At 31.9% G+C, this 11,910-nt stretch overlaps 2 protein-coding genes across 2 annotated transcripts; one reads left to right on the forward strand and one right to left on the reverse strand.

The window, feature by feature from the left end:
- Positions 1-1,589: 1,589 nt before the first annotated feature.
- Positions 1,590-3,934, reverse strand: LOC112022212 (uncharacterized). The gene is made up of 5 exons (XM_065760038.1): positions 3,786-3,934; positions 3,647-3,696; positions 2,939-3,036; positions 2,572-2,859; positions 1,590-2,142 (listed from the first exon to the last, which is right to left on the reverse strand). The coding sequence occupies exons 1-5, from the start codon at positions 3,932-3,934 to the stop codon at positions 1,651-1,653; spliced, it is 1,077 nt and encodes a 358-aa protein (XP_065616110.1). The 3' UTR covers positions 1,590-1,650.
- Positions 3,935-10,654: 6,720 nt separating this feature from the next.
- LOC111990178 (uncharacterized) lies at positions 10,655-11,605 on the forward strand. Its single transcript, XM_024021968.2, has 2 exons — positions 10,655-10,841; positions 11,103-11,605. Exons 1-2 carry the CDS (start codon positions 10,713-10,715, stop codon positions 11,316-11,318), a joined length of 345 nt encoding a protein of 114 aa, XP_023877736.1. The 5' UTR covers positions 10,655-10,712; the 3' UTR covers positions 11,319-11,605.
- Positions 11,606-11,910: the final 305 nt, after the last annotated feature.

Here is an 11,910-nt window from a genome sequence, read left to right on the forward strand (position 1 = left end):
TTTTGAAGTGATAACTGACTTTCTGAATCTCTTAAGTATATAGAGATGACCATTGTAATAATTCCCATAAGGATTTAAAGTTATTGTTTTCTTTTTTGGTAATAATTTTATTTTTGTGTTGATTATATATATGCTTATTGTTCTTGATTTAGTTTTAAAAAAAATCTTGACATTGGTTCCTATTTTCACTATTGTCTATTTGTTTGATATGCTAATTCTTGTAGAACATGGAACCTTTTTTTTTTTTTTTTTTTTGAGAAATCTCCTTTAACTTACTACCTGATAATTCATAAGACCATCCACATATATAATTTAGACAAGTCAAATTATGTAGTTCTGGTGTTAATGATAATTGATCTCAAGTTAGAGATGGTTAATAATCATGGAGGATGGGATGCACAAAATTGAGCTATGTAGGCCAAGTCACTCTATAAGACAAAATCATGGAAGAAGAAGGTGATTGGTAATGACAACACAGAGGCTTTAGCTTGCTCGAGAAAATAACTTAAGCTTCAGTGTACTGTTTTTGTTAGTCAATTACAGCCTATACAAATACAAAATATTGAATTTTTTGTTAACCATCAAAAGCTTTAGCTTTAACAAACAACTTTCGGACTGTTAGTTACACTAAGGTTGCGTTTACAGTAAAATATTTAAGTTTCAGCAAATGATTTTATATTTGAAACAAATGCAACAAATAAAAAACTCTTTCATTTTGATTGCTACATGTTTAGCCATCTATTAGATCCCAAAAGGTAACACAATCGGTCAAAGACACTTTTAATGAAACAAATGACACTAGTTGAATCCCATTTCTCTTTCTCTTAGGACCAAAACTTATTAAAAAAAGTTTCAGCACCTACAAGTTTAAAGTGGGCTATTGGGTTAAATTGCAGTACAGGCTTTAGTGTGAATAGGTTGGGTTGCTGGCTCATGTGTATACAGCCCATCCCCAGCAAACGAATGGTCCACACCTTCTGTGAAGCCAATCAGTGCGCGATGCACTAGCCAGACTTGGGGTGAGCTCCACCCCCTCTTTTATTGTCTTTTTGAATCCACCGCCTGTGGTGACAAGCCTCTTGGCTTTTGACAAAACTTCTTTATGTTGTAATAGATTTGTTAATTCCTAGTTTAATGCAATCTCCTTGGTTAACTGAGAGAAAGAAAAAGAAAAAGAAAAAGAAAGTGCCCACGAGCACATAGACAATTATAGAAGTCCCCCAAACCTCCTTGAAATCACATAAATAATTAATTTTAGATATGTTGTCAAGCATTTTTTGTTGTTACTTAAATATAACACCTAAAAAAACATAAATTATGTCTTAAAAAATATTTAAATATACCTAAATATAAATATTAATTAATTAATTAATTAATTGACATACTCCAAACGGGTCGCATAGTTTTTCAAGAAATGTCGTACCCATGTACCCGTACTTGTATTGAATCCACCCCCGTGTCCGTGCAACTTAGTATACTAGTTGACTATGACTTAACGTTTTGGTTTCAACAAATTTTTAAACGTATTGAAGTGGGTATCATCTATATTTATTCACAAATTTAGCAGACTCTAAACTAGTTCTGAGTGATTGCAGAAGAGGAAAATATATATATATATATATATAAGATAAAAGAACAGCCTCACTGGCCTCATTCATCTTTCATTGCAAGTTCATGCCTCCTTTGCTGCCCAACTTCCACCACTAATGTCATAAGAGCCTCGCACACTTGGGAGGCATCTGCTTCAGATGGGTCATCATTCAATGATGAGTACACCATCCAAGCATGGTCTAATTTACGTTTTGGACGTACTACAACAGATCCAGGGACTTCGGCATCACGACATGTGACAAGCCCATCGCTCTTCTCACCATACCTGATTTGCAGCAGCTGGGCGCATGCAGCCATTACAGCACCAAGGGGAATTACCACTGCAAGTTTTGTAGGTTGATCACTTGCAGATAGGGGAGAAACTGCAGGTAGTTCAGCATGTGCAACATGAGATAATGTGGCTAAAGCAGTAGAAGAAATGCCAGCTTCTGTGTGGAAGGAAACCACAGGGAGTTCTCTTGGCAATTGGTGTTTCATCAAAAATTCCCTCCTCTTCTCATAAGTTAAATCTTCCAAAGCTTGCAAATCACCCTTCACAACAGCAGATAATACGTTAAAATGTTTTTGACTTACTGAGACAAATAGTTCTTCAAAGAGTGACTCACAAATCATACTTATGACGTATTAACCCAAAATACCATAAATAAATGCTGTCATTTCTTACTATACACAACCCATGGCAGAACTATCTGAAAAGTGAATCAAACTCGAGAGATAGAAAAAGAAAGAGAACAAATAAAACATGCAGTACTTAATTAATAGCCCAACAAAATTTATTATCTAGTGTTATGTAGTGCATGTGAAATACAAAAAAATAATTCTTGCCTTAGTTTACAAGTTCAAATATGAGAAAAAACATTTGCCAAGGAACAATCCCCTACCCCACAAAGAAAGACAAGCAACTACAACAACAAAATCAGACAAATAAAGAAAACATAGAGAAAAAAAACACTAACACACCTTAATCACTTGACAGATCAGAATCTCCATGAGTTTCCGTACATTGACATAATCACCAAGCTGTCCTTCTCGCAAGATATCTGAAGGTATGGGGCTACCACCATATGGACTCTGCGCTAATGCCAATCCAGCAACCTTATCTTTCAAATCAGGCCAATACAATGATAAGGCAGCTGCTGCATCTACTCCGCCTTTGCTATGTCCAAGAAGCAAAACACGTTTCCTAGAACCCCAATAGATTTCCTCAATGTACTCCTTTATCTCTCTGGCATTTTTCTCAACTGAAGCCTGATTAGTAATTACTCAGTATTTAGTAAAGAATTCAAGTAAAATTTAATGTGCAGGCATGTCAGACATAATCAAATACCTCACTGTGAATCTTGGCAATATGACAGGCCAAACCCATCTTGGAGAATCTCATTTTTGTATTAACAAAATAAAGTGGTCCATGGTTGCTGAATAGACCTGCCAATTGCAAAATTAGCCAAACCTGATCAACAGAAAACTACTACCAAAGTTCCAAAAGCTCTAAAGTGCCAACCAACATATTACGAAACTAAAATCAGAGGATGTCATAACAGAATTCCCCCTAACATTCATATCATACAGGGGTTCACTATGCATCTGTCTGTTGAGCCATTTGAGGTTCTTAAAATTTTAAGACTTGAACCAATTTAAACTTCCCCCATAACTTACAAGAACCACAAAAAAATCAGAATCCTCCCACCCCTATTAAAATCAGCATGTGTGCTTATTAGGTCCAAAAAATTTATACTAAATTTGAAACAAGAAACCTTAATTATCATTATGTCTGTTGTAATAAATTGTATTTTATTAGTTGACCCAGTTTATCTAATTTGATTTATTTTTGTTCCAGAATTTTATCAAATAGATCATAAGATTGAGCTACTCTAACTGCATTATGTAACTTTCAGTAGTTTCGGAATTTCAATATTGATTCCGTTGAAAACATTAGGAGGTGCCAATTGAGCTACAAGGCTCTCAGCTTTCATCTAATCCTTACAATTATTAAGGATACTATTGCCATTTTTAAGATAACAATTGCAAATGGTACCTGGAACCAGTAAGTACACCATTGAGTTTGGCAACTTATGAAGACCATGCCTGACACAGGTAGAAACAACTGATTTAAAAACAGTGAAAACATGCAAGGCAAATGTAGGCATATGAGAATTGAAAGAAGAATACTCTACCGGATATTGTCAAGAATTTCCGTGAACCTTTCAGTTCCATCTTCAACTGGTGGCATTCCTGAAGCACGTTGTAGCCATCCTATATCATCTGCAGACCCACGAACAGTTCGACGAGCCCGGTCAATAAGGCTGAAAGAAAGCATCACCATTATTGATTAAGCAACATCAAACAGACTTACGAAGGTTTCTGATCCATGTGCAAGGTAATATCACTGGGAATGAATAAGAGATAATACAAGGAACTAAATAATCTTCCGCTATCTACTTGATATCACAAGCAGAGAGAAGGGGGGGGGGGGGGGGGGGGTCACTCACATTCAAATATCAAACTTCATGCACCATTCAAGAAAGCACAACAAATTGATGAACTAACAAAGTTAACCTCTGATGACTTATCCCACGAAACAAAATGACATTCAACAAATCAACAACAACAGAACATCAGTCCCAAAATTTGGGAGTCAGCTATGAATCCACAACATACTAATCAAGATCTTCCACATGTATTCTTCTCTTCAATTCTATCTCATTCTCTGTTTTTCAGCAAAAATTAGCTACATTTTAAACATCGAAAATTAAGCATTAAACAATCCGTATGGGTTTTACTACATTCAAATATCGAACTTTGTGCACCATTAAGGAAAGCACAACAAAACTAACAAATTTAACCTCGCCGACTTATCCCACAAACGAAATGATGTTCAACAAGTAAACAACAACAACAACAACAAAACATCAGTCCCAAAATTTGGGATTTGGCTATGAATCCTCAACAGACTAATCGAGATCTTCCACATGTCAAAATATAAGCTACATTTTTTTTAACACCTTCATCCATGAAGATTGGAAAACAAGAAACTATGCATTAAACAATCCAAATACGTTTTACTACATTCAAATATCAAACTTCGTGCACTGTTCAGGAAAGCACAACAAAATTGACAAACTAACAAAACCTCGACGTATCCCATTAACAAAATGACATTCAACAAAGTCAACAACAACAACAACAACAAAACCTCAGTCCTAAAATTCTAGAGTCCGCTATGAATCCTCAACAGACTAATCAAGATCTTCCACACGTCTACTATTCCTAATTAAACCAATGCGGCATTTTTTTTTTTTTTTTTTTATTTATGTATATAGCAAGGAATTTAAATTCCAATTATTTCTCCAAAAAAAAAAAAAAAAAATCACTTCCAAAATCGAAAAAAAAAAAAAAAATTCATGAACGAAAATTAAAGACGGTGGTATATACTCACACCGAACGGTGAGTTTGGCTCACCACGTTGACCATTGCTAGCTTCCTCCATTGAAGCCGATTTTCTCTTTTTCTATCAAATCGCATAGCAAAAACAATATATTTTACATTAAAAATATATATAGATATAGAAATTTGAAGAATATATATATATATATATATAGAAAGTTGTGTTATTAGTTATTACCTGAGGTAGAGTTATCCACTTTCGCATCAGAGAGAAAATTTAAAAAAAAAAAAAAATGAGACAATTTCTAGAAACAGCTTGGTCCAATTGAATAAAATTTAGTTATTTTAAGGGGGGTTTTTGGATTTGAGAGAGAGAGTCGTTTCTTTTTCTTTCTTGGAGAGTTTCTTAACGGCAAAGCGATGCAATGTCAAACCCAAACGTTGATATTCGTCTCTTGGGCCTGAAACCCAGTTTGGGTTAAATAGTTAATAACGGTTGATATTGTTTCGTGGGCCGACAGTTGAGTTCATGATTTTTTATTTTTTATTTGTTGAAAAGATTGGGTTCATGATTAACTTTTCTCAACAATATACTATAGAGTTTCATCCCAAAAAAAAACTATAGAGGATGGTTTTAAAAATCGGGATTGGATTGGGTTTTACTATGTCGGTTTAGAATTTGGTACTCGGTTGATCAGATGGTTCAGTCCAATTTTTAAAACAATGCTATAGATATAAGTCATATAACAAGTTTTATAATTTTTTTTTCACAATATGTTGATATTACTTTTATTTTACAATAATCATAACATATTATCTTAGTAGTTGTGAAAAATATTGTGAAATTGTTGTATTTTTAAACTTATTAAACTTTTATTGAGGTATAAAGGAAATGACAATGACTTTTAACGTTTACTAAAATGGTTTTTTTATTTATTTATTTTTATTTTAAGCTCTGTAAGAAATATAAGAATTACAACAATTCCTAAGACTATGTAGCAAAATGATAGAAATATAAGAATTACAACAATTCCTAAGACTATGTAGCAAAATGATTGTTTTCTAACATTTGTTGCTCAGGAAGCACTTGAGATTGTTGCTGCACTTGAAGAACCAGAATGTAGCACATTGTCCCATAAGCTCACTTATGTTGAATATATAATTCTATCAATTACCTCTTTTAGGAGAAAATATAGGTATACACAGAAATCTTGCATTGTCGCATACCTTTTGATTTTCAATAATTCAACTAAACAATGTGTATGGGTGACAAAAACATAGGGATGAGAGGTAAATGGCTAGCTATCGTTAGTCAGAATACTTGGTCAAGCTTAAACCCATATGCAGAGGAATGGAAACCAACAATGTCGGCAAGGCCGTTTCAACACATTTTGTGGCCTAATACGACAATTTAAAGTGGGAAATTTTATAAAAAATTATTAGTTTTTTCCAATATCCCAATGGTAGTACTCGTTGAACTCTAAAAGCCATCAAGTTGATATTTGTTTTTCTTAACAACTTTAGTTCAATTGAATTGGTTTCATCGTATTATTACCACTATCATCATGCTAAAATAATGAAATATAATTATGTTATTGGCATGTTAAATGCCTTTCATTCAAAATATGGTCATATTTCTATGATTTTTTTTTTTATATGTATAGAGTATTTTAAATAAAAAAATAAAAAATTTTAAATACTTGTAAATTTTTAACGGTGCCGTTTTTAGTGAATACCTCAATTCAATTTTAAATAGATTCTTTCAAATCTCACTCAAATTCAAGGTCCACAAAAATAGGCCTAGTCTATACATTTTGGGGCTATGAAAATGTAAAATATATTATTACTTAATATTATAACCGGTACATGAACTATTTTCATATATTTATAAACGTATTTAAAAACTTGTAATTCTAAAAATATTGAAATAATCATTATTAGAATAAATATCATATTTAGATGGTTACTATCTCTTTTCATTATTGAATTTGTCTCGAAATCTATTAGTTTTAATTTTCATTTTGATAGAGAGAGAAATAGAGTGTAAAATTTTTGGAAGATTAAAATTTTTACACTTTTAAACTACCGCAAACATAGTGAAACATATTAATAAAATGTTGAACATTTGGAAAGAGTATAATATTTTTAATAATTTTTATTTATTAAATTTTCGGGCCTTAATTAAAATTTTTACATTGTAAGACAAATAAACNAGGGGGATGACTATTCAACTTAAGACGAACTTCTTTTACACTCCTTTTGTTTCAATTGTACATTTTCAGCATTTTCAGGTGTTTGTTTTGTTGTAAAACCTTGGTCAAAGCTGAAAATACACTGAAGAAAACTTGTAAAATACTTTACCAAGTTCTTTTCATAAAACATTTTCCTCAACTAGCATCGCTCACCACATTTGTTTGTCTCGCACAAATTGGCGCCCCCCCCCCCCCCCCCAACACACCCCACCCCAAACCCTCTTCTCTCTCTCATCACCTCTCCCTTATCTCTTTCCTCGTGTTGCCAATGACAGATCTGCACACCACTGACGCTATCAACCATAGATCTATATGCCTCCTTTAAATCGCATAGCAAAAACAATATATTTTACATTAAAAATATATATAGATATAGAAATTTGAAGAATATATATATATATATATATATAGAAAGTTGTGTTATTAGTTATTACCTGAGGTAGAGTTATCCACTTTCGCATCAGAGAGAAAATTTAAAAAAAAAAAAAAATGAGACAATTTCTAGAAACAGCTTGGTCCAATTGAATAAAATTTAGTTATTTTAAGGGGGGTTTTTGGATTTGAGAGAGAGAGTCGTTTCTTTTTCTTTCTTGGAGAGTTTCTTAACGGCAAAGCGATGCAATGTCAAACCCAAACGTTGATATTCGTCTCTTGGGCCTGAAACCCAGTTTGGGTTAAATAGTTAATAACGGTTGATATTGTTTCGTGGGCCGACAGTTGAGTTCATGATTTTTTATTTTTTATTTGTTGAAAAGATTGGGTTCATGATTAACTTTTCTCAACAATATACTATAGAGTTTCATCCCAAAAAAAAACTATAGAGGATGGTTTTAAAAATCGGGATTGGATTGGGTTTTACTATGTCGGTTTAGAATTTGGTACTCGGTTGATCAGATGGTTCAGTCCAATTTTTAAAACAATGCTATAGATATAAGTCATATAACAAGTTTTATAATTTTTTTTTCACAATATGTTGATATTACTTTTATTTTACAATAATCATAACATATTATCTTAGTAGTTGTGAAAAATATTGTGAAATTGTTGTATTTTTAAACTTATTAAACTTTTATTGAGGTATAAAGGAAATGACAATGACTTTTAACGTTTACTAAAATGGTTTTTTTATTTATTTATTTTTATTTTAAGCTCTGTAAGAAATATAAGAATTACAACAATTCCTAAGACTATGTAGCAAAATGATAGAAATATAAGAATTACAACAATTCCTAAGACTATGTAGCAAAATGATTGTTTTCTAACATTTGTTGCTCAGGAAGCACTTGAGATTGTTGCTGCACTTGAAGAACCAGAATGTAGCACATTGTCCCATAAGCTCACTTATGTTGAATATATAATTCTATCAATTACCTCTTTTAGGAGAAAATATAGGTATACACAGAAATCTTGCATTGTCGCATACCTTTTGATTTTCAATAATTCAACTAAACAATGTGTATGGGTGACAAAAACATAGGGATGAGAGGTAAATGGCTAGCTATCGTTAGTCAGAATACTTGGTCAAGCTTAAACCCATATGCAGAGGAATGGAAACCAACAATGTCGGCAAGGCCGTTTCAACACATTTTGTGGCCTAATACGACAATTTAAAGTGGGAAATTTTATAAAAAATTATTAGTTTTTTCCAATATCCCAATGGTAGTACTCGTTGAACTCTAAAAGCCATCAAGTTGATATTTGTTTTTCTTAACAACTTTAGTTCAATTGAATTGGTTTCATCGTATTATTACCACTATCATCATGCTAAAATAATGAAATATAATTATGTTATTGGCATGTTAAATGCCTTTCATTCAAAATATGGTCATATTTCTATGATTTTTTTTTTTATATGTATAGAGTATTTTAAATAAAAAAATAAAAAATTTTAAATACTTGTAAATTTTTAACGGTGCCGTTTTTAGTGAATACCTCAATTCAATTTTAAATAGATTCTTTCAAATCTCACTCAAATTCAAGGTCCACAAAAATAGGCCTAGTCTATACATTTTGGGGCTATGAAAATGTAAAATATATTATTACTTAATATTATAACCGGTACATGAACTATTTTCATATATTTATAAACGTATTTAAAAACTTGTAATTCTAAAAATATTGAAATAATCATTATTAGAATAAATATCATATTTAGATGGTTACTATCTCTTTTCATTATTGAATTTGTCTCGAAATCTATTAGTTTTAATTTTCATTTTGATAGAGAGAGAAATAGAGTGTAAAATTTTTGGAAGATTAAAATTTTTACACTTTTAAACTACCGCAAACATAGTGAAACATATTAATAAAATGTTGAACATTTGGAAAGAGTATAATATTTTTAATAATTTTTATTTATTAAATTTTCGGGCCTTAATTAAAATTTTTACATTGTAAGACAAATAAACAAAAAATTCTATTGGCCAATAGAAGATGTCTTTTTTTTCCCCCCTAAGTGAGAGGCATTACTTTTTTTTTTTTTTTAAATATTATTTTTGTGCAATACTATAAGGCAAATAGATATAATATATTTTATTTAAGAGGGACCTTCTTTCATTTGGAGGCCTTAAACCATTGCCTAATGGTTGAGTCGCCCTTGAACGCCGGTGGATGAAAGGTCCCTATTACTGAAAATGAGAAAGAACTAGTTTGGAGAAAAACTCTTCAAACTTCTCATATATCTCTTTTTTGGTTATGAATTTTGGAAATCGAACCGTTAAATTTCATATTCTTTGTGTTCTTAGCATGTATATCAAATTTCATTCAAATCAGATTTTATTTACTATTTGATCAATAAACTTATTTTTTATACACAATTTTAGATCACGAAAACTTGAAATTTTAACATTTTTTTGATAACATAGCAATTGATTTTTGATCTTATTGAAAATTTTGCAAGCATAAAAGATATAAAAAAAAATATGTAATCCAATGGTTATATTTTCAAAATTCATACTCGATATAAAGATATATAAAGAGTTTGTAGGATTTCTTTTTAAATTAGTTTGAAGAGAAACTTTGTTTCAATTTCCTCGAGAAGGAAATCATCTTCTTTCAAAGGTATTGCTTGGTTCACTTTACACAAATATATTTAATTTTATGTATCAATTATTAAAATTGCTACCTTGAACTCTTCTTCTTCTTTCATTTGTCTTCTTTCTGCCTTTGCTCTCCATACAACCAAAATTTATATATATATATATATATATAAATTACCCCAAAACTTCCAATTCTTATCGACTCCTTATCTTAATTACTACTTTTCTAAGATCAGTTATTCTTGATTTTTTTGTCCTATATATGATAAGTAATTCTAGTATGATAAATTGGTATATTGATGTTCTTTTTTTGTTCTTTTTTGCATTCGGATTTGTTCACCGATAATTCATATGCAAAGCAAAAATATTTGGTTTTGAAAGCCTTCATTTATTTTCTTTGTATAAGCAGATAATCAAAGAGTTGAAGATGTTGTGTGACGAGTGCAGATCTAACAGTTGTATAGAGCATGCAACAGGGATCATGGAGGAGGTGAAGGCTCCTGAGAATCTCTCAAAAAGAGTCTCTAATTTGTCATTAACAGGAGCTGACAAGAAGGTACTTTTAATTCTTCTCAGAACATAAACCAAACATTATTCTTGATTCTAGCTTGTATTCATTCATACTTGAGTCATTCTGACCAATAGTTAGACGTTGACATTCTGTGTAATGGATATGTAACGTTTGCCTGGATCTCTCTTTTCCTTATTGTTATTTTTCAAAGAAGCATATGGGTTTGTGCGTTTATATGAAATGTCACCATGTGCATGCATGTATATTCTAACATTGGTGTGACATTTTGATTTGAATTTGTTTCAGTTGGAGAAATACCTTCTCGAGAAACTTGACAGCTACGAGTCTGCAGTTGGTGATTCAAATGTCAAGGGAATTTCGCGCATTGAAGTTTTCCCTCCTGCATTCCAAGCAATCCCTCGGAATCCTATTGTTCTAGACCTTGCCTATAATTTTATTGAGTTCCCATCTCTTGAAAGTAGGATGAAGAAAGAGAAGAAGGGCTTCCTAAGGCTATGGTGATGAATTTTCTTGCATGTCAAATTTGAGGAATTCTTGTAACTGTATTTAGAGCCTTTGCATGCCTTCAGATTTTGTTCATTTTTTTATTTTCTTTTCTTAATTTTGGAACGTTGTGTAGTGAAAATTTTTGGGCTAATAACTTTTTTAAATTAACTGAGAAAAACAGTGACCGACTTTAGTAGTTTGGTTGCTGCGAGAGAAAAAGAGAATAAAGTTTGAAATACTATGAACCATCAACAATGTATTGGCCAACCATTTCTTGAAATGGGTTCATTTGACTGTTCCAATTTGCTGGCCATAATTAGAGCATTAGTATTGGGATTTGTAAAATCCCCAAATTGCTATTTAGAACTCGAAAACGCTAAAACCCATCTTTACTTGGGTGTCCAAACAAAAAATATTTACGACTTTGCTACAGTGATTTGTTACATATAAGAATTATTGTTCATTTATTCTAAACTTAAATACCTATGTTTAATTCATCTCTCTCTCTCTCTCTCTCTCTCAAATCCCACCTAGCCAAGAACCTCCACGGCCAAGACATCCAAGGCTCAGCCACCATGAGCCACCATGACGACGGCGACGTTGGATC

The sequence above is a fragment of the Quercus suber genome, unplaced genomic scaffold, assembly GCF_002906115.3.
Source record: "Quercus suber isolate HL8 unplaced genomic scaffold, Cork oak 2.0 scaffold_351, whole genome shotgun sequence".
Lineage (NCBI taxonomy): Eukaryota > Viridiplantae > Streptophyta > Magnoliopsida > Fagales > Fagaceae > Quercus > Quercus suber.